We start from the raw sequence: 23,533 nt of genomic DNA on the forward strand, positions 1-23,533 counted from the left end.
GGCAGCACCCTGCGGCCGTCCTGCTCCCAACCTGGGCACGCTGAAGCGCGAGGCGCCTGCTGCAGCAGACCCTCCTGCGGCCACGACCACCCTGGCTACGCAGATCGACTCCTACGTCAGCAGCTTCAGTTTTGTTATATTTTTTTAAAAAACCTCCCCATAGCATGGCTTCTGCAAGTCTTGCCACTTTCATATTGGTTCCCTATTCTGCAGAAGGCTCAGGGTAAAATCAGCGTGGCTGAAGCGCCTGAGCTGCGACGCGCAGAGCGTGCAGCCCTGCCCCAGCGCTGACAGGCTACCTTCGTTACGGAGACTGCTGTTCAGGTAACAACACAAATGGCTGTCAATACAACTTTCGGATCATCTGTTCTCAGGGCATGACATGCTCTTTTTCAAGAGTTTGCTTTATCCACTGTAACTGTGGAAATACAGTACGTATTGACACACGCGCACTGAACTCCTACCACCATAACGTATTGGTTTAACGCTACAATAAAAAAGTAATTCTAATGTGGTTACCAAGACGAGGCCTCTCCTCCCGGAATTTCAGTTACACAGAAGCTATAAAGAAGCCTTTGGTACCCACTTGCAAGCAAGACAGAGACAACTACGTATACTAAATTTACGCAGGACGCGTAATGCTTACATCAGATGACTTTAGGAGAAAGCCACCCACCAAGGGCACTACACCCCTTCCCATTTCAGCGTCCCCTGCCCGCCAAGGCAGGAGGTTTTGGGAGTCTTTCATCTGCATCAAAACAGCTTCACGCTTGAAGCTGAGAAACAACCCCTTTCTCCTCCATAAAACCACGTCTTTGTAAGGCAAAGCAGCCACCAATGACCGAAAATCACCACGTTCAAAGTTGAGGCACAATGCAACGACCTGGTCTGGTTGTATGTTTTTCCAGAAAATGCACTGCATCTCTCTGCATCGCTCCTGCTTTACATATACCTGCCAGGAACCTGCTGGAGAAAGCGGGAAGGTCTGTGCTTTTCATACCCGCCTCCTCGGCAGTGTCCGGCAAACCCTCCTGCTGAAGTTACCACCGCATGCTGGAGTTGCGGCTATGTTCTTGCCATCATTTCCAATATTCACCAATTCCAATTTTTGTGAACCAAAACAAAAAGTCAGCTCTTCTGCTGTTTTTTCACCTGTGTGCTAAGGCTGGGCCCTTTTGTTGCGATTTACACTACAGATTTGGAAGATTACCTCTTTTTGGAAGAAAGTGATTTGGTAACCAAGTGACTTAGAAATGATTCAACAACAAAGAGACCGATTTGCAGTGACTCAGCAGCTAATGATGTCCAGAAGGTAGTGACATGAATCATAGTACCGGGAAGAGCCCATACCTCTGGAACTCCTCAGAGGTGGGAGCGGGGGAAGTGCGCACGGTCGCCCCGCGGCACCCGCCTGCAGCTGGACGAGGGCTGCCGGGGCAGCCAGCCCCGCTGCGGGTCGGTGCCATGGGTGTCGCGTCCCCTAACACGAGCCCGAGGCTCCCTCCTGACTCCTCAGGCAACACCGAGTTGGTATAAAGATGCGTTTTAAATAACCGCAAGAACGTTTTACCCGTGGGATGGCAAGTGACTTACAGCTGGAGCCAAACTGGAGTTAAACCAGAGACCGGAGTTAAACTGGAGCTAAATGTGGGGCGGACCCAGAAAGCACACCAGCTCACCAGCATTTTGCTAACGCCACTCCGCTGTCTATCGGCCAGCGGACAGCTGCCTGCTCCCGTTTTTATGACCCACAGCCACGCGTGTCAACAACTGGGTACAGACGCCAATTTCAATGGAATGAACAGACTTTCTTTTTTTAATTTCTCCCCCATCGCACAGATCTCTCCCCTCTCCCCCAGGTGCACTTTGTTCTCCCCAGTGCCCCACTGATCACTCCTTTTGCAGAAAACAAATTGGTTTCACTCCGAGTCCTTTTGCTGAAGCACTACTCCCGCACAAAATCCTCGCTTTTATTGGCACTAATTTTTCCTTCCAATCTAGTTTTTCTTTTTCCTCCAAATCCCCTGATTTTTCTCTTCAAAATGAAACAGCTGCCCTTGGAAGTAGTGAACATGAGACTGAGAAGACAGGATTTCAGTCGCTTACAAAATGTAATATCCTCAGTTTCCATTCATTTGACAAGTGAACCAATTCATTTGTGTTTATATATGCCAGTCCCTGGCAGAGAGACATTTAAATTGACTTTGTAAATTGACTTTGTTGTAACATTTTTCTTGTAAAATGCGGTACAAAGTACAACTCGTGTAACACACCAGTGAGTATTTTACTCAGTGCTGGGCAAGCCAAAGACCCAAATACGCGATGCAGCGGTACCTACCGCTGCTGCTGGCGTTCCGGTAGATAAACAGCTAAAAATAATCATCAAATTAATGCACTCTGCCGATTCTCTCCCATTTGGAGAAGGGTTTACATAACTGGTAACTCCAACTTTTTACTCCCCCTACACCAGATGCCACACACTCTCTTGATCCTACACTTCAGAGGAGCCCTGTACCACTAGAAAGGTTGAGCCCCAGATGATGCAGGTTAATCAATCAGAGACATAATACTCCACCTTTCTGACCCGCTGGCAGTAGAGGAACCTGGCGGTGCCTGGCACCAGAAAGTCCCCTTCCGTCTGAAATAGCCCCTGGAGGTTTGCTGGGAGGTTTCATCCTTGCCCCCGGGAACTGTTCCCGCCGCTCCGTCGCTCGGTGCGGCGGCCAAACCAGCCCGGCCTGCTCCTGAACAGCAGAACGCGAGCGGCTGCGTCTCTGCGTACGGGAGCAGGAGGGCACTCGCCGCGAAGCCTGCGGCAAGGCACCGCCACACCAGCGCTCAACGCAAACCGGAGCAGTTCCGCCCCAAACTAACTGCTAGAAACTTTCAAAATTTGTAAAAATATTCAGGGGTATTTTGCTAGGTTACTAACGTCAAAAAGCCAGTGAGTTAAACACCATCAGCATTTTATACTTTGTGTATAACATGCTAAAACTAATTAGGACGTAATTTTTTTTCCTGTAGCTATCATTAAGTGTAAAAAAGTTAATTTAACTCATTCAATCGAATTCATTTGCAAAAAAAAAGCCAGGAGGGCAGTACATTACCCAAAACAATATGTTTCATTTGTTTGCTCTGCTTTACAGGATTCAATCTGGTCCCAGGACTCCGACACATTAAGTGCACAGAACTGCCAAATCAGCCATTTTAGAGCACTTATACAATTACAACGTCGGTCCCCAACACTAACAAAAGGGAAGGAAAGAAAGTCAGATTTCTGTAAGAGGAAGATGAGGGATTTCTCTCTATGAGAGCACGAACAGCAGAGCAGGTATTACTGCTTTTGCTTAAGGCTGCCAGGAACAGTAACCTTTCAATTCTGCTAAATCACGGAGCCTGCTCACATTTACTAATTATGTAAACATGACTGAGAAACCGCAAAAGCAAAGCCAGTAGCAGATTTTCTGCTTTGTACATTAAGCAAAGCACAGGATTTCATTAATTTCACAAAATAAACCTATAATGAAGTGCTTCTGTTAAAGAGAAATTTCCACCTCGTTCACTGATCAGCCTTAAATCATCATCACGCAGGCAGCGAGAAAAGCCACCCACACGTGCTAGACGGCATCAGTCAGGTGTACACACAGTTTACTCCTGACTCGGCACTAGCTGGGGTGTAAACGTGACTTCCTTCTGATTTCACGGTCAGAGATTTTTCTTCTCCTTTAAAAAAAAAAGTGAGTTTTCTTACACTTCTGTTGCTGGCCAAGAGGACGGACGCGCTTTGGAAGGCATGGTACCAACGGGTGGCGGAGCCAGCACCCAACTGGCCAGTGACGCCCAGGCGGGACGCGCCTCTCCCAGCGACAACGGCTAGCAGTAGCAGGAGACGACCACCACTGAAACGGGGCACCCGAGCCACCGCCGACGTTCTTGATTTTACAGATGCTCTGGCCGTTCCAGCATTTGGCAAACGTTCTGCCCTCAGCTAAGCACTTCCTTTCACTGACAAAACCTTACGGTAACTTGCTTCAGTCCCCAGCTCAGCACAAACCTAAGAGCAAGCCGACGTGCCAGACCACCGGTGGCAGGAGGAGATGCTACCGAGGAACCACTTCCCCACTACTCCTCCAGCGGAGGATCGTCAGGTGGAACAGAAAGCAACAGAAGTTCTAGTAACAGCATTTGCCAATATCACCGTAATATTTTAGACTCCATGATCACATGGGCAGAAGGCAATTAGTCAAAATTAAATATTCTCGTTGCTCTCGAGAGATCACAGAGCCGATGCAGACCGCGAGGATGTTCCAGCTGTGCAAGCGCTCGGCAGCTGCAGAGCTCTCACGACGGCCAGCCTCTGGCTTCGGGAAACTCTGTGCTTAAGCAAAGCACATCTGAATTAACTTGAGCTTAACAGAAAGCATTAAATGAAATACACTGAGTAACTTCACAGTCCTCAGGAAACTCTAACTAGCGCTGCTGCTTTTCCAGCAAGTTTTGCCATCTTGATGGCCTGTGGCAGGCGGGATGCTGTGATCTGGACAGGCACCCCCTCCTCGCTCCGACTGCGGTGATGACAAAAGCCGATGCCATGCACTTGCTCTCAACCACCAATTTAAAACACACGAAGCTACTTTGGTAAATAAGGTATGAACTGGTACGGTGATGTAGCAAAGCGCTACAATAAGCCATACCATCTAGGGCCACCTTAAAACAAATAGGTGTTTCAAGTTTTCAGCGTAAGAGTTAATTCTAAAAGGAACTTAAAAGCAGTAACACAAAAAAAAAAAGTAGCAGCATGTCGCACTGCTCGGTCTTTACCCAGGGGCCGAGGCAGATCTGGAGTAGCAGGTGGCAGATGATGTATCGCTTTCACCAACTCCTTCCTAGCACTTCATAGCAGAACAGCCAGCCCGAACGCTTGAGACTCACTCCCCAAAACAGCCTGGGTCCCTTAAGTCCCTCAGGCAATTCTCCAAACCTTCAAGATCATCTCTGCACTTTAGAGAAAATAAGGGAAATAGCTTGATGTCAAGCAGAAGAGGAGAATGTCACTGCTGTGCAAGCAAAGTAAAAATGCAAGACCACGTCAGAGGTGCCAGTGATCGCACTGCTCAAGGTCCCCAACGCAGCATCGTCAAAGAATTTCTTCCTATGCTAAATAATGCTAAAATAAAGCATTTTGTAATTGCACTTATTGACATACTGCCAAGCAATACTTCAGCCTGAAATTTGTAAAAAATGACGCTAGATATCACACTGGAAAAACGGGGCGTTTCTGCCTTGCCCCTCAAGAAAAGCCTAAGCACACAAAGCAATTACTACTGCTTTTTTTCTACTGTGGAAATTCTGGGCTTCTCCCAGCAGAGAATGCAAACGTAGAACACCATCAGAAACAAAAGCCCTAGGTAGCATTTTACATTTCCGATGTTTAACTTTTCCTTCTTTCTCGTACTGTGTCATTAAGTGTTTACAAGGATGATTAATGACTGCGGCTGCCAACTCCATTAACGAAAGGCATGCTCAAAGCTGCAATCCGGCTTTTGGCAAGCGCGGTGCAGAGACAAGGTTACTCCGACACCCTTGAGCCCCTGCACCCACCGCACAGCGGGGAGCCGCGCGGCCTGGGGAGCTCCCGGCTCCCAGATACCCCGGTCACTCGCGTTTCCTGTGGACGAGGTCTCTTGCTGCCCAAAGCGGTTAGAGGTCAGTGAGCCAGCAACCTTCGCCGCCTCTCCTAGGGGACGAGGCGCGAGCGCTGGCAGACGCCAGGCGAAGCGGGAGCTCAGCCGAGCGCCCGGAGCGAGCCACAGACGCCGGCTCTGCCGGGTGCTGCTTTGGGAGCACCGGCCCCGCTCCCCGTGGAAGGGACCCGAGACCCAGCGCTCCTGAAACCCACGTTTGGTGTGCACCGCGAGCACGCCAAGCAAGCTACGAGGAGCACCATGCTATGGGAAGCCTTTGCTCCATCCGCTCATGAAAACCAGAACCAGATCTATATATTACACAAACACTAAAACGGTTCAACATGATCGACAATGAAAACCCAAGAGCAAGGAACTCCCTGACATGAACAGAGCAGAATTTTCTGGCAATTAACTGATTTGTCCTAACATGAGAAATCCTATGAAAATCCCCTTTCTATCCTCCCCCAGAGCAAGAGAAATCATCACACGCACACTTTCACCAGCATCTCAAAAAATGTAAATCTGTAATTAAATTGCTTGGCTAAACTTATGATTTTGTATCTCTGGAAAAAAAAAAACCTGAATAGAAGGAACACTTCCTTCACTAGGAAATATAAACCCACTATAAACTTGATTTAAGACAAGATGACATCTTGATATGGAAATATATTTCCATCAAACATTTCAGTTAAAACTGCCTAATCTGATGGAAAGCAAACATCTCGATAACATGTTCTAAGCATTTTCAAACGCTCCATTTCTCTTGCTGCTCACAGCATTATTTTACTAAGTGTAAAGTCAACCACAACCTACTCAGCTCTCAAAGGATATTGTTTCTCCATCCCAATTACCCGATCCAGAGCAACCTATGACCATTAGCCTCAATCTGCAGATGAAAGCGCTCAGAAAAAAGTTATTTGTGGCGTTCCCATGGTGATGCCCTGGTAGAGGAAAGAACAAACCCCCCAGCTGCTCCCTGACCTCCGCACCCAGCGTCAGCAGCATCTCATTTGCAGATGCAAGGGAATCACCAGCAGACGAGCCTGCGCGCCCTTTATGCCGCCTGCCAGCTCCAGGGGCTGAGAACACGTTTGCTCTTTAATTTGAAGACCCCCAGATGGGTGCAAGGGTCACATTTATGTCCCTGCAAAACATCCCCGCACAAAGGAGCGGAAAAAGCAATGCTGAAGGGTTTTGGGAAGTAACCGGGTCCTGGCTGGGTTAGGAGGGCCGGCCCCGGCCGCCCCTCAGGATGCATTCCCCACCACATCCCATTGCGCTCACGCTCCACGGCGAGAGCGGACATCCATGAGTTTGTCCAAACATACATGAGTTTGGGGGAGGACGGCAATGTCAGAGACATATTCAGATCTGTATGTTACTTTACACATTTTATTTCTTTTATATCTTTTAATAAACCTCCCTATCGTGAGACACCTCGCAAGCAGTACCAGTGATTTTGAAATTAACAAAAGGCTCTGGAAGTGCCACTGTATAAAATACACCTTTTTCTTCTACGTTTTACAACTCCTGCCTTCACCAGCAGAGACACTACACCTGGGTACTCAGATGAAAAAGTACATTCCGTTAGGAATGACTCTGAAATGTAGTCCAACATTATTATTCAATTATACTGTAAGAAAAATTACAAGCATTGTAATAGTGAACAGAAATCAACTTCCAGGTTGGGGGTGGGGAGGGAAATAAAATCCGTAAGCTAAGCTCCCTCCTCCCCTGTAATTACACAAACTTTCCAAGACTTCATCTAGGCATAAGACTCTGCCTTTTCCTTCCCCTGCCCCGAGCTAACAAGGCCAAAAATCTCTGGCCACAGGAAAAGCTCTTCCCTTTAAATAATGCAATAGGGAAACTGCAACCGACACACCACACACACCGGCACAGGCAGCACCAGTAATAACCCACGTTCAGAACCAGCTCCTCGTCCCCGCTGCGCGGCAGCCAGTGACAGATTTTGGAGGAAAGAGAGATACAAATGAGCGTGACAAACTTGACATTCAAAATGACAGAAGTGGGCTGGTTTTGGGTTTTTCACGTACTAGCTGAGGACTTGTGATTATTAGCAAACAATCCATCTAGAATTAAGGTAGCAGACAAACCCGCACCAGCAAGATGTCGGCGAGCACCATCAAAACCATTCACCTTCCCCCTCCCCAGAACACTGACACGGCCTTCAGAGGGAATGCTACGCTCCTGAACTTTTCTTCTAGCCTAATACACCTTGCAAGCACCTACGCGCTCCCATTTGCATCATGCTTGTGAATCATGAAGATTTTCAGCTATATGAATAACTGCTTCTGCCACACACTGTACCCTGGGAAGCTCCGCACACCAAACACGCTTCAAAAACAAGCAAAAGCCTGCGTGTGTAAATGCGCGCACAACGCTCTAAACCGGGGACAACAGAAATACTAGAGAACAGTGACTAGAGCCAAACGAGCTGCCTCCAAGAACAAGAGGGAGCGCCATTCTGCCACAAACCTACCCAGAGAGCTTTCTTTCTCAACTGTCTGTCAAAAGATCACCGCCCGGTTCCCATTACTATAAGCACTATCACAGAAGAAATAGCAACACACGTTTTCTACAATCTACATTTCAATTCAAATGACCCAAGACAAAAACATCTACACAAAAGAGCCAATGCCAGCAACTCCCCAAAAGACCCGATTAATTCTGTCACAGTACTTAGTATGTTAAAAATAGATACTTGACTTTAACTCTCAGACAAGAGAAGGGGGGCGCACATGAAGGACTCCAGCTTTGCAGAACACACACATGGACTGATCCATACTCGATTCTGCGCTCAGCTTGCCGCTCGCAGTCGTGCAACTCGTGAGTACAGCTTTTGATAACACGTTTAGATGTTACAAATGACTGATCAGAGGGACAAGAACAGTCAGCTTGCAGCAGGCAGACACTCACTGGAGTTTTACAGTAATTTCCCAAAGTGGATTGCTTCTGTTACTAAATGATTCCCACAAATGTGGCAAAGGTACTGTACGACAGTGCTGCTGAAAACTCAACCTACGCTGCAGGTAGTGCTGTGTACCTTCCAGCCTTGCTGCCCAGAAGGAATAAAGGCAAGGGATGGCAGAACTATTTGGATTGTTCTCAACTTTACCTTGGCCCACCAGACACCTGAATTTTAAATACTTTTGCTTTCAAGGAACCCAACCACGATGTGCTACCGGGAGATTTGCAAACTAGCACATTCAGAGTAACTGGATCCCGGTAAAAAACGCCCAATGCCTTGTGTCCCCTGTTCTTCACAAGATTTCTCAGAACCCTGTTTGGCAGGAAAGAACATGCACTGGCCTTTTGTTCGGAAGTCTTTACGCGCAGTAAGATAACATTTTCTTTAACGTGGTACCAAAACACCTACCTAATTTGAAGCAACTTTGAAACACGTCAGTGAGACGATGCAAGATTTGTCTCTCTAAAGCAAGTGACATATATGCAAGCAATAGACTCCTACTATACCAGTAGTCAGCTCCTGCATTTACCTTCAAGTCTAGTTTAAAGCTGACTTTCAACATGTTAATAGGACTTTACTGTTTAAACAATAGGTTCCAGAGCCAGGGCATTTATATTCTGTATGTTACATGGCATGCTCTCAAAAAATAATCCATAAGCATCATGTAAGCTGATACGTTTAAGAATAAATAAGAGATTTAACTACCTCATTAGTGTTCCAGCGGTGCCTCTCTTTCGGTAAACTTGAACATTTTGGTAGACATTCAAGCAGCTTCTTCGGTAAAAAGATTTTTACATGACTGCCATTGCTGTTCCCATGATCATCTAGAAAGAAGAGGAAACACGTGATGTATAACAGGAGAACAGGTGGTTTCCACCAGGAGACCCTAGCTATGACGAGACTTGGGAACCCACCACTTCACTTGTCAAAGAGCAGGCAATTTGTCACTGCAAAGAATACAGCTCTCTGTTGACACCGCACCTTTATTTCAAAAATATAAGTACAGTTTAATTCCTTGTGGTTGCAAAGTTTGAAAAGAGCTTTGATGGATTTGTGCACAAGAAGCCTGCGTGTGTGCTTACCTGTGTCTGTTTTAGCTTATTATTTCCCTCAGTGACAAATTTTACAAGCCATAGCGACAAAATGTTATAGAAGCTGTGACCACAGCAGTGTGAGCTGCTAGGAAAGTCGTAAATGAAGCTCACACTTGACAGGATTTGCAAGCAAATAAGCACAGAGCCCCAGTACCTCCTATAATTTTGTCAAGCTGCAGCAGCAATGCAACCCAAGGTCTATTAGTTCATTTAAAACTAAAATGTGCCGCACCAGATTAAAAACAGGTTACTTCTCTTTCCACAGGCATCTCGGGAAGGGAATGCAGTTCCTCAACATGAGAGTGAGGTAGAAGGATGGGGTCTCAAAAGGAGAAATACTGAAGATTACAAAGTGGATTTTTTTGTTGTTGATACAAATGTAGAAAGTGCATTGATCCCCCTTAAAACAAAAAAAAAAACCAAAAGAAAAAAAAGAGAGAGAGATCCAAAGACCCCAAAGGCCCAACAACAGCCCGCAGAGGTCCCAGAAGCTTGACTCTGTCTCTGTCACCGCTGTAACACCACCTAAAGAATCAGAGCGTCCATGACCTGTACATGCTTACAGACCAGATCAGCCCCTGCAGAAAAGGCAGCTGAGCAGCAGGATAAGACACACTAGAGCTACAGCACAGCAGCTTTACTAGTTCTCCTTCCAACTGTCCCCCCCTCCACCTCTCCCTTCTTCTGCTACTCACACTTTGCACGACAGATCCTGGGCAGCGGTGTATGAGAAGTACGCTTATTCACTGGCATTTTACCCTACAAAATTAGTTTGTAGTCATTTCCCCTTTGGAAGTGTACAGATAAAGGATATTAACTTTTTCCTTTTACACATCTCATCATTCTATGTCATTAAACAGATGCCAGCATCATGATAAAACTCCTCTGTAATTACGTACAATGCAGAAATTTCCCATGACCTGCAGCAAATCAGAGAGAACCCGTCCCGCAGTCATCGTGGGAAGGGGGCGAGGAGCACAAACCCGCAGCTAGACATCCCTAGTATTCTTAAGGCTTGATTATACTCTTGGACATGTCCAGTTCAACAACATACATGCTGTTAAATCAACTACTCGCGCAAACACGGCAGATGAGTTTACAAGATAAGCAGCGATGTGTACGATAAACGTGAGCTGCTCGATAATTTACGAGTCCTGCGCGCTCCCCGCGTTACTGGGAACTTCACTGTGTGACGGTGTTAAGACTAAATCAACGGGGTTGCCCGTTTTGTACTTCTTCCTCAGCGAACGAGCTGTCGGGCAGCATTGATCTTTGCTGAACTGAGAGAAATCAGGAAGAATGTTCTCTCAATTATTTTTTTTTTTAAATATCGTTCCAGGATTTCTAGCCTGACATCCAATATCTCAGACCATTACGCTACGGGCCTTTTCAGTCACATCTTTTTCCCAATGTTCTGCACATGTGACCGTCACCTTTGTTACCTCCCACCATCCCTGGCCGCTCGAAGCTTCAGTCGAGCAGGTCGCAATGCCTGGGGTTACCCACAAAGACACCAGCTTGCTTGGGGCTAGCAACGGAGCCGGGCAGCCCCCGCCGTTCCCACCTGTATCTTCAGACCCACTGCCCAATTTAGCTGGCACCTACTTAACATTCCCTACATGAATTTTATACCGTTTTCATTTCTCATTCAAAATATTGCATTGCACTACATTCAATTCATTAAGACGGCAAAGTATTTTACAGCACACATTATTGCTTTTATCGGTCAAACTACATCCCCAGTTACATCTCATCAGCTTATTTTCCATGGGCACACTTTAATTGACATTAATTGCATTACTTCCCCTTACCTCTGTATCAGTCAAGTCCTCTATCATCCATTCCATTATTTTGCAGGGCTGGCAGGCCTCTAATTATTCAGCTCTTTTTATTAACTTTCTTCCACTGTCATCAATTATCGGTATTATTAATCCAGAAACTGCCTATGGATAACAGATCCCTTAAAAACATTTGGGTACAAGTTATCAGAACTTGCCGACTCTAAACCTTCCAACTCCTGTTGTTAGCACCTCATACCCTTGTGTTATTATAGCAACAGAAGGGCATTTTCATCTTCCTGTAACATGCCCACACCTCATGTATGCTCCCCTCTTCTGCCTTCAGCAACGACATTTCTTCATTCCAAAAAATCCCCAACATGGAAAACAACAACTGCCACCTGCCTCGACCTGACAGGCTTTTCATGAAAGAATCCTCTAGCCACGCGGTCAGAACAACACATGACAATCATGTTATGGGAAGCAAACCCTAAATTCGGTGACCTCTAAAAACAGGTTTGACCTTGGAAAAGGACAAAGTTGGCCAGCCTGCTATGAGGATTAAGAACAAGAAAGTGCCTCGCCCAACGATGCACACACGACCCTTGCTTTAAAACTTGCTTCCCCACCCGCTGGAATCATTCATGACATGTTCCCAAACGGAGGAAGCTCTGTGTGGATAAAGTGGGAAAGCTGGGCACCGAAGAGGAGGATCGCTCTCCCAGCTGCGCCAACGGTGCTGGCAGACCTCAGCCGCCCCTGGACCTGCGCGCCGCGACTCAGCTTCCTTCCTACAGCGTTTGCCATCAGCGGGTCCCCAGGCACCACACGGGATCTGACATCCCCACCTACGGACTAGCAACAAGATTCACATTCCTCCAAATCAGCTCTCGCTTTGCTCCCCACATTCCTCACAAATAACATCGCAATCCTTCCAACGAAAACATGCCGATCTTTAGTAGGTGGAGCAAGGGGAAAAAAAAGTGGTTGTCCTTTGGTTTGAATCAAATCTGCCATTTCTAGTAAACCCGACGTACCCACGCACCCTCCGTGGAGCCTTCTGATGAAGTCAGAGGAACAAGAATCAGCACTGCTCAGCATTTGCACCCCACTCACGGAGCAACCAGCACGTCCCAGTGGGGCCATTTTACATTTATTTAGAACTCAAATATCCTCTGTAGTTAAAAAAAAGGAGCTGCAATTTCACAGCGCTTATTTGGTTTTCCTGTGCAAAACCAGGACAGATTTGTACTTGAACTTTCTTCCTCGTACTATTTGTGACACGGGTGCGACTTATGACATTGTGATCTGCAAACCCATTCAGTGTCAATAAAAAGTGCTTTGGCAAGCAAAGCTGCACTTGCAGAAGGAGGATTTGCCAGTAAACCTGTATCGACGTGGGGGTTTTTTTAGTGCGAAGCTGGCCACAGCTCAAAAACGCTTCCCAAGGCATGCACAGCGATTCTGGAAACTACAATAAGGATGCGATATACTAAAATACAGCAGCCTACAATGATCTGGTTATAATTCAGCATGAAAACCCAAAATTTAAGTTCCATTAGCAGTCTTCAGCATTACTTATTAGCAAAGCAGAAACTCGTGTAATATTAAGAAAGTACAACTATTATAAAGTTCATGGAAAGTTCCATATTAATTATACCACATAAACCCTTCGTAATTTTATGGGTTTCTTCATGCTCCTTGCACTTTATCCTCCCAAGGGATGCAACATGGGCCATAAAACTTTAAAGCACACAACAGCAAATCACACAGTATTCTCTACCCCTGCTCTCCAAACAAACCCCCTCCCCCCCTTTTTTTCTTTAACTGGTTCTTAAATCTCCTGTGATCCAGGAGGTGAATTTAGATCTGTAGACCATTTAACTACCACGCTTTATCAACATAACATATAATCAGAGAATACAGAAACGTGTGTTGATCAACTGCTGATTCACAGACAGTTCTACACTGGAAATAAGGGTAAAGAATAAGCCTGTATAATCACAAACACAAGTTTCATAAAGCCATTATTAATGAAGTAATAACTTGGGGTTGGCCATCTTCTTAACTACCTCACAAGAGAGGTGAAAGGTGTTTAAGCGTTACAAATAGGCGCTTCCATATAAAACAAACAGCTAAAATCGCTGTGTAATTATTAGCTACTTAAATGGAATGGGAGGGCATCAAGTTAGCCGTGATGCCACTCACCACGCTGCTGCTGAAGCAGCGGAACCAAGCAAATAGAGTCCAGACGTGGCACCCACAAACACAGCAGGCGTGGGCTACCTGGAGTCGCCCCGGCTTTGCCGTAAGGCCACTACTAACCCCTGCACTGGTCCTCCTCGCAAGGTAAATAACAAACGCGTGCCTTAAGAGAGCTAGGTAGCGGCTGCATCTATACCCAAAGCAAAAGCACCAGCGCCATTGTCCCTCCTTCGGAGGTGGGCTTCTCAACCCTACCAGCTTTTCTGAAACACTCCTCCCCTTTGCAAAAAGCTACCCTTCCAGTAACTCACTTTTCTGAAGATGACATGCAAAGACACAGACGGAAATGAAAGTCAAGACACCTAGATTTAGTAATAAGGAATTCTCTTTTTTTATTTGTTTTTAACACATATTCATATTTCCTATGTATTGATTTGGCTCTGGTAGGTCCTGGTCTGCAGGAAGGGGTATGAAGTCCCCCTGAAGTCCTGCATTCTTTCACTTGCTGACCTCTGGACACAGACAACACCGATAAACTCAGTCTGGCAGAATCAAATGAAAGGAACGATCCCCAATCCAAACATCTGAAGGACTGGCATGCTATTTCTCACAGTTAAACTTCATTCCTGGCAGTTTCAATCAGTAAACAAGGAGCAATATAAGCAAAACCAACAGCTTTTGGTCTGTTGTCTAGAAATATTTGGACGATTACAGTTGTAAATCTCTTGGCAACCAAAGCAGATGTCAAAATATCAATAGAGGGTGGCTAAGATAAGATAACCATGTCCCGCTCCCCAGCGCTGCTTTCCCAGACAGGTTCACGGGATGCCAGCACTCGCTGGGATGCCGCCGAGCAAAGGCGTCCCCGAGCCTTCACCGCCAAGGGCGCGGGCAGCCCCCCACACGGGCCGGGGGCCGAGGGGGGACGCGAGGAGAGAGCATGCAGTTGGGGCAAACAAAAACCGCGAAATAGGAGCAAGGGAGGACGACACACAAACCAGCACGTGTACAGCCGTGACTGCTGCCTGCAGCGAAAACGGCAGGAGCGAGGAAAACCAAAAAAGATGGATGAGGAGGAAACCATAGGAATGGCAGTAGTATCAGGGATGATCAACGAAATAATTTTCCTCTAGTAAGTTATTGAGTCTAGCCTGATTTCTAGGAATATTTGTGATAAATACTTAGTTGCTATGACAAGATCTACAAACTGTTCTAAAACTGTAAGAAATACAGTTACAGCTAAGACCCCGCTGCTGCCTATTATGGCCCCGGTTCTCCCCACCAATAACACGCTACTTGTAAGTTATTCTATCCTCTTCACATAGCAGAAAGTTTCTTGACATTTTATAACCGAATTCAATTTAAACAACACGATTATGTAAGACTGCAAATGGTGCGTTTTGGGGAAGAGTTGATAGCACAATTCCTCTTAATGAAAGCCTACGCGCTGGTTGAGAAGGGCTGGTTTACACAATTAGCTATTTATTTCCTAGGCTGTGCATTTATCACTGTGCTCAGCACTTGGGACTCCACTTCCTCCCACCAGCAAAACTGGCTACTCCATTTCACAGGCTCCTCTCCCACCTTAGCAGGCGGTTTAAAGCACCCTGCTAACCACACAAGACAGGAGAATCTGGTTAAATTCAGAAGGTGCACAGAAGTAACTATTTTAAAAGCAATTTTTTCAGAGCACTGAAAGAGCGCTGTCGCTTCAACTTTTTCCTGCAGCTCATAAGTGTGCTCAAGCATGACTTTCACCGGGTTGCTTTCAAACACGACAAGTGCAACAGAATGATTAGACCATTGCTCACGGTCGCCAACAATTCATTGGTTTTAGACCTGTCACCAATTCTTTCGTCACTGGATTTTCACTAAAATTACATCATCAAATTCAACTGCAATGAAACTACAGAGAGATGGGCATTATTAGTCAAGCCTAGCAAAAATAAACCATTACAACTGCAATGAAACTAAGGAGAGATGGATGTTATTAGTTAAGCCTGGCAAAAATAAACCACCCATTTAGACTCAGTTTTCAGTACTACAAACGTTCTCAACACTACAAGTTTTCCAGAAGTCCCAAAGTATTGGCGCAGGCTAGCGAAATTGCTTACTCTGAGCCTACGCGCTGGCAGCCACGGGTTGTTGGTTTTTTCAGGCGTTTTTGTCTGTTTTGTTGGTTTTGGGGGGTTTTTTGTCGTTTGGATTTTTTGGTTTGGTTTTGGGTTTTTTTTAAGCTATGAACAGTTTGAGTTTGGAAACCTACCTGGAGAGCTAGCAGGAAAAAAAAAAAAACACAAAACCCCTTGAACTGAAGATGCGACAAAACGCTGAGCTCTCCCCCCCCAGCGACAACGGGAGCTTGCTCTTGCTCACCCAGTGCTGTAACTGCCCCAGGAAGGGGGCAGGTGCTGCACCCCAACGACCTGGGGTTAAGACAGACGCCGGCACCCGCAGGCATACTGCCTTTCAACACCCACAGGGTTTATAAGAGGGTAAATAAACGCAACACAGGGCCAAAGGGGCACAAGAAGCCACAGAAGGCAAAAACAGGGCGTGAAGGGAAGAAACTAAAGAGAAAGAACTCAGCGAGGTGTGGAAACACGGAAGCTGCAAGAAGCTGCTGGAAGCACTGCGTTTTAATTAACTGGCACTGTGGTCCACAACACACCCTACCAGCCTCCCTTCACTCCGTGGAAAGGTTTGGGTTTGGTTTGTTGCCCCGGCCCGGCAGACATATTTGGTTTACTGAAGCAGAGACAGAAGGGACGCGAAAAAAGGACGGTCACGTTCCAGCTCCCTCTTTCCAAAGGCTGCCTGGACACAGAGGTAGGAGAGGTAGCCCCCCTTCCGCCACTAACACACACCTTTCTAAGCAGGTCTTTAAAAGACTGCGTGTTTGAGCAGAACCATTTAAAAATGCTACTAAAGTTGGCACCAAGTCTTGAAAGACTAGATTTTACAAACATTTGGTCTAACCTTACTTGCACATAATCCTTTCACAGTTTCCCAATAGAGGGAATTAAATCTGAGCTACATCATCTGTAGGAAACCTTCCTACAGAAGCGGCTTTAAAAACCCACACAAATAAACCAAAAACCTTTGAGCCAAAGCATTTTGGAAAACCATTAGCAACAAGGGATGGGGAATGGGATTGAAAAACTAGAGCTTTAAACAAGCCCCGTGCCTTACATCACTCATCTTGTGCATGAAACAGTTATAATTCCAAAAGTACTGAAAAAAAATGTCCTCGCACACACACACTTAGTTCCTGCTGTTTAGGAAAAGTGAATTGAGTCCACTCTCTGAAACTGTCTTGCTGGCTTACAGCCCCCCGAGCAGGTCTAGAAACTTCAGTAGAAGGCAGTTCGCCTCTCTCTCTGACACCAGAAATTTTGGTAAAATCCCAGCTGCTGAAATTCAGCAAAAATTCTGGGGCAACGAGCAGACCAAGCTGAGCGTCAAGCCCTGCCTCTTCACCGTGACAGTCCAATTTTGCCAGGAAGGACAGCATTACAGGGAGCGTGGCACTAAATCCAATCCATCACACTCACAATAAGCTCAGGTTTGTTTAAGTAATAAAATGTTATGCAACACTTCCGCAGAGGGAAGCAAATATTTGCTGTTTAACAACCAAATCAAGAATGGTTTGTTTTCAAAAGGTACCTTGCCCTAACTCCCAGTGTTCGATATTTGAAGCTCTAACTTCCTTCTCGGTCAGCATCAACAACGAACGCAGAAGAGCTGACAAAATCCCCACAGCCACGCACCCCCAGCGTCCTCGGCTCACGCGGGAGTTACGGGGAGAAATTCCACCTCCTGCCTTTCCCGCCTGTTGACCCTCCCTGAATCAACAGACGAAAAATTCGACAACTGCGTGTGACCGAACTCAGCGGGACGACGAAGCGCCCAGCTCCTGCGCCAGCTGTGCCATACAGGGGCACTGCTCTGCTTTAAGGTACCGGTTTCGGACACCTGCCCAACAGAACACAAAGACACCTAGAGAAAGGTTCGCCATGCACATTCTTTCTATTTTGAACTTTTTAAAAAACTTTCTCTTTTTCATTTAGAGACAGCCACCCACCGGATCAAGTTCGGGGCCCGTTACAGCCACCAAGACGGCACCTCCAGGAGTCAGTCAGTCCTGCTGCGGTTCAGATGCACAAAAGGCAGCAGAAACCACAAACGCCACAAAGCCTCTGCCCCAGGGGCGGCGAGAGCTGTTGGGTCATCGAGCCCCACTTCAACCCGCCTAGGGGAACCCACCCACGTTTTCCAAGACATGGAAACCTCTCCTGCGGCCAGGGAAGAGACACGGCAGCCCCACTTCAAACCCTCACCTACCGCCGAGGTTTTTCGGCTGCTAGCTGGGCAGGAGAAGCCTCGACTGAAGCTCGACGGGGAAGCTCAAAGCCAGGGCAGGTCTGCAGAGCTGTTCGTTGCTGCTCACGCAGTTCACTTCTGCTGTACCGCTTTGGGTACACGGAGCAGGTTGCTCTGCAATAGAAGTGGTGCTTCTCCAGGCAGCTAAGCCGCTAGCTGGCACTTACATTTGGTTTTTTAAATATAAAGGTAACAAAAACCTAACGCAACTTGCGTTCTCTCCTCCAGCATCTGTACTACTGGTGAAACACTTGTCTTGAATCCCGCTTTAAAACGATTCCCATTCACGTCTCTGACAGGCGGAGTTTAAATTTAAGGAATGAATGGTTTATATCTTGCCTCCTTGAAAATATACCACAGAACTAGGTCAGCATGGTGCGCCGCTCTGTGCGCTTACTACGAGAAGAACGCAGGCGCCGGCGCTGAGCCGAGCGGCCCAAGACCCCCCGCTCTCCCGCTCCACGCGGGTACCAAGCACAGAACCAGCTCCCGCCCGGCCAGGCGGAACGCCGGATTACAACGCCGATGGGCGCGCTGAAACGCTGGGCAGAGCAGTCCTTTCTCCAGCAGCTCAGGCCCAATACAAGAGCAAACACTGCCGCTGACCCACCTCCTCAGCAAGAACACACTTCAGTGGCCCACAAAAATTAGTTGCCGACACAAAACATGACAAAAGTTGCATTAAGTAACAAGTGCAAAGGCCAAATCCCCTTTCAAGTCGAGGAGCACCGATCTGCACGGCTCTAAAGCCGCGCTCTCACAGACACGAATGTACCAAAATCCGCGCTTCACGTGGAAAAAACATCACCATATGCTTGCACGGGAAGCCCGAAAAGGGAATCAAGCCCGAGCACGCTTCGGTGCCTTTCACCCGCTGAGGAACCAAAACTTCATGGTCGGAGGTACGAAGCCCGGACAGATGCTACTTCTCACTTACACCCCTGGTAACCGGTTGGCTATTTACTACTTCCGTGGAGTTAATCACTTACTTCAACGCAAATGAGAAAGGAACGAAGCCCGATGTTTTCCAGACCACAGGAAAGATAGAACTAATGAATTTGGGAGCATCGAAGAGATTAATAAAAGATGAAGCTGACACCACTCACTATTGCCGCTACTACTTCAAATTTACATTTTTGTAGAGCACTCTGCCTTCGTCACGCTGGATGAGGTGCAGTCAAACAGCAAACCCGCGGCAGCCATGCCTACAGAGGCTCTGCAACCACTGAATTACAGGGAACAACCAAAAAAAAATAAAAAAAAAAATTTCCAGAAGCACTTTGAGCACAAATCCCGACGAGGAGGCGGGATAACGACGCCAGTATCCCAAGGAGGGGCTCCCGGGAAGCAATGCAAATGGGTTAAAAGTGAGGAACTAGGTCTGCTATAGCGGGTAAGGAGAGACATCCGTATTGGCCAGACTAGACGCAGCTGCTCGAGGTGCCCGGCTGCAAGCAGATAAATTCGTGAGGTATTAGTAAATTTACCCAGTTTCAGTTATGCAACCGGTGAGTTGCGGGATACAAACCGACCACCTCCCCCTCTCCTATAAAATGGAGGCCCCGACACCGGGCACGGTCTGCGTGGCACGGCACCGCGCCAGGCCGCGGCCGAGCGGCTCCGGCCGCCGCGGGGCCCCCCGCACGCTTCCAATCGGAGTTGGGGCGCGGGCTGTCCCGGCGGCCGCGGGCCCCCCGCTCCGCGCCGAGCGGAGCCGCGCCGCCGGGCGTCCGGAGCCGACGGCACGGTCAGGCGGCGCCGCCGGCGCTTCCCGCAGCCTGCTTGGGCAAACTTCGCTTAAATAACAACAACAACAACAACAAAAGGTTAACTAGGACGCGAAGGGTCGCCGGGAAGCGGCCCGGGCGCCGCCGCCCCCCCCCGCGCCCCCGCCGGACGGCCCCGCCGGGGCGGGCGGAGCAGCGCTTCCCCCTCGCGGACGCGCCGCGCCGCCTCCCCGGCAACTTTCGGCCGGACTTGGGCGCCCCCGGCCCCCACCGCCGCCGGGCCGGGCCTTGCCCCGGCTCCCTCCGGGGCCCGCGGCCCCCCGGCCCGGCCCCCACCGCCCGCCCCCGGCCCAGCCCGGCCCGGCCCACGCCCGGCGGCCGCGGAGGCCCCGGTGCGGCGGGGCCGCGGGCGAGGACGCCCCGCTCGTGACGGGCGCGCGCCCGCGAGGCACGTGCGCCGCCGCCGCGGGAGGAGGGGGATGGGGGAGGGGAGGCGGCGGGGGCGGCGCGGCCCGGCGCGGCGTGACCCCCCCACCTCGGGCGGCGGCGGGCCCAGGCCGTCAACGGCGAGCGGCGGCCCCGAGCCCCGCGCCGCGCCCTGCGCCGGCCCCGCCGCCGCCGCAGCCTCCATGTTGGCGGCGGGCGGGCACGTGCCGGCGGGCGGCGGGAGGCGTGCCCGTGCCCCGGCCCGGCACCCCGGCCCCGGCGCCACGCGGCCTGCCCGCCGCACATGGCCTGCCCGCCGCCGCCCGCCCCCACTCCCCCTCCGGCCCGGCCCGGCCCGGCCCCGCGGGGGCGCCCGCCGCCGCCAAACTTCGCGCCCGCGCGGCCCGGCCCGGCCCGGCCTCTGCCGCCCCGCGCCGGGGGCAGGGGCGGGGGGGCGGCGCGGCAGGCCCGGCGCGCCGACGGCCCCGCGACGGCGGCAGTGGGGGCGGGCAGGCTCGGCGCGGCCCGGAGCGGAGCGGGGCGGGAGCCGGCCCGGCCGCGCTCTCACCTTCCGGCTTGTTTTCGGCAGCCATTTCCCCTCCGCGCGCCACATCCTCCTCCGCCTCCTCGCGACCGGGACCCAGGCGCGCGCCGCCTCCTCCCGCTGCCGCCGCCGCCGCCGCCGGGCCGGCCACCCCGCGCGCACGGCGCACACCCCGCGCCGCCCATTGGGGGAGCCGCTGCACTGACACCAGCGGCGGCCAATCGCGGCGGGCGGAGGGCGGGCGCCCGGAGGGGATGGGCGCGACTGACGGCTCGCTTCGCCAATCGTAGCACGTCACCGCTTCAATGACACGCGCCGCAGCCACTCAGCGACGGCGCCGGGAAGACAGGGAGGGCGGGACGGCGCGCTTTACTGACGGACGAGGCGGCCACTCAGGACGCGGTGCCGCGCGACTGACGGCCACCAGAGCCAACCGCGCCGTGGAGGAAGCGACACGCGCCGATTGACGCACGGCGCCGCCGGCCAACGAGGAGGACCCTACGCCAGAGTGATCGCGCGCGGGGCCAATGGGGCGGGCGAGCCGGGCGGCCGCCGAGCGCCACCGCCCCCAGCCCTGTCCATTGGCTGCGGGCGGCCCCGGCGGGCGCACGCCCCCTCCGCGCCCTGTAACCCTAAACAAAGCCGCTGATTGGCGCGGCGGGCGGCCCGCCCGCCAATGCCCGTGCCCGCTCCGCCCCGCCGGCGGCGGCAGCCCCGCGCCCCGGCCCCTCCCGCGGCCACGCGAACGCCAGCCCCGCCGCTCCCAGGCTCCTCCGGGGCAGCGGCAGCACCGGCCGCTCGCGCGCGGAGGCGGCCCCGCTCTAGCCGCCGCCACAGCCAGACCGGGGGTGGTGGTACAGCCTGACCCCGACACCGGCCCCGCCGCGCCGTTACCCCTCAGCAGGGACCGGCCCGCCCCGCGCTGCCCGCAAAGAGAGCCCCGAGCCGGGAGAGCGATCGCAGGGAGCGGCCCTCGGCACGGGCGGTGTCAGGGAACGCGGCCCTGGTTTACCGCCCGCCGGGATGTCCCCGGAGCTGCGCGGAGCGGGTCCGCCGCCTCCCCGGCCGGCGGGACGTCCCCGGGCTGTCCCCCGGCGCCCTGCCGCCCTTCCCAAAGCACAGGCAGGCGCCCGCCGTTTAATCGACCCAACAGCAGCGACGGGGCGGCAGAGGTGACCCCCCGCCTTTCCCCTACCGCCGCTAAGCCAGAGTTCCGGAGGCCCTCCTCCGCACCCGGGGGTTTGCGGGGTGACAGCACGGTGCTCGGGGAGGAAAAGCCCTCCTTGGCACCGCAGGACGGGTGATCTGCAGGGGGAACCCCGTTACCGTTGCCAACGGGGTGTGAAAGGCGCGAGGGGCTCCCGCAGCCCTCGCGGCCAGGCACCGGGGGCTCGTGCTGTAAAGAGCCTCCCGCAAAACCGATGCTCTGTCCTTTTACAAACGGCAAGCGCCTTGGAAGAGCGATATATTATTTGCCTGGCCGAGTTTTCTCCCCCTCTCCATCAGAGCTTGACGAGTACTGGCACTCCTGCCTTCTCAAGCAGAGCTCCACGTAACTGGACCACATCTAATGCCCGCACAATGCAAATGAAGACTGAAACGGTTGTTTCCTTTGATGTGCGTGACTAAACACGCAAAAAGGATATTTTCCCTTAGAGCCTCAGGAGAGCAGAACTTCTTAAAGACCTGTTGGCGCTCTGGTTTTGCTACAGACTGAGGCCATTCCCAAGCTGAGACGAAAGAGGAACGTGGTGTGATGGGTCTCTTCTAAGACAGAGGAAAGGACAATTCCTTTTTCCTGTTTTCAGCGGCTGCTAATCTCATGGAGCGTGAAAGGCACATTGAGGAAGAGGCTCTAGAACGACAGGCTCCCTCCCGACCGTCGTAAAGCAAATCTGGGCTACTCTGGCCTATAAATACACGCAAATATTAATGCAGCTACAGGATCAGCTGACGTCCTTGTTTCCTTCAGCTGCTCAAGATACACTGGAAGCTTCTCTAGTTGCCACGTTTGCAAAGAGCTCTCATGTTCTGGATGAGTTCTAGGGAATTTATGTCTCTCCTTGGATATTCTTCCAAGACGATCTGTACACTCAGCAGAGACACAAGGCAGCCACACAGCCTGTGCTCCTCACACTTTGGATTATGGCAAAAGCAGGATTCTAGATTAAAATAGGTATCTCTCTGCAGTTAGGAGATGGGATTCAACGTCCCGATGCAAGAGCCAGATGTTCAGGTGACGTCTCACTGCAGCAAGGAGGGCCAGCCCAGGCTGAGCTCATCCCCAGCGCTCCATATGCAGCGGCAGGTGCCAGTGTCCATCCCTGCCTCACTTTCTTCTTCAGAAAGAAACAGGCAACTAGATTATCCAAGAAGCACATCCCACAGTGCCTTCAGAGTGCCAGTCCTGCCTGCCGCCCACCTCCTCTGACCCAGCATGGCGGTCTCCTGCCCAAGGCTAACAGCAGGCTGGTATTCAGGAGGGGCTCCAGCTTCCACTGGGATATTCAGGCAAGACTACGGAATGAAATGGAGATGAGAGAAATGGTGGCACCTCCTCTGAGTTCCAAAGATTCTCACTCTGCTACCGCATGTAGTCACGTCAGAGAGCTCTTCAGGTTTGGTTTTGCAGACACCAGGGCTTGTGGCTGCGAGGCGAGCAGGAACCCAGGCTGCTCCTACATACGCAGACGGCCA

At 50.7% G+C, this 23,533-nt stretch overlaps 1 protein-coding gene across 1 annotated transcript in view; it reads right to left on the reverse strand.

Annotated features, from left to right (window-relative positions):
- Positions 1 to 23,533, reverse strand: part of CAMTA1 (calmodulin binding transcription activator 1) — a 321,453-nt gene that overhangs the window by 282,344 nt on the left and 15,576 nt on the right. The window contains exon 3 of the mRNA XM_064470376.1: positions 9,385 to 9,503. Within this exon, the coding sequence (XP_064326446.1) occupies positions 9,385 to 9,503 (119 nt within the window). The remainder of the gene's footprint in view (positions 1 to 9,384; positions 9,504 to 23,533) is intronic.

The sequence above is a fragment of the Phalacrocorax carbo genome, chromosome 20 (genome assembly GCF_963921805.1).
Source record: "Phalacrocorax carbo chromosome 20, bPhaCar2.1, whole genome shotgun sequence".
Lineage (NCBI taxonomy): Eukaryota > Metazoa > Chordata > Aves > Suliformes > Phalacrocoracidae > Phalacrocorax > Phalacrocorax carbo.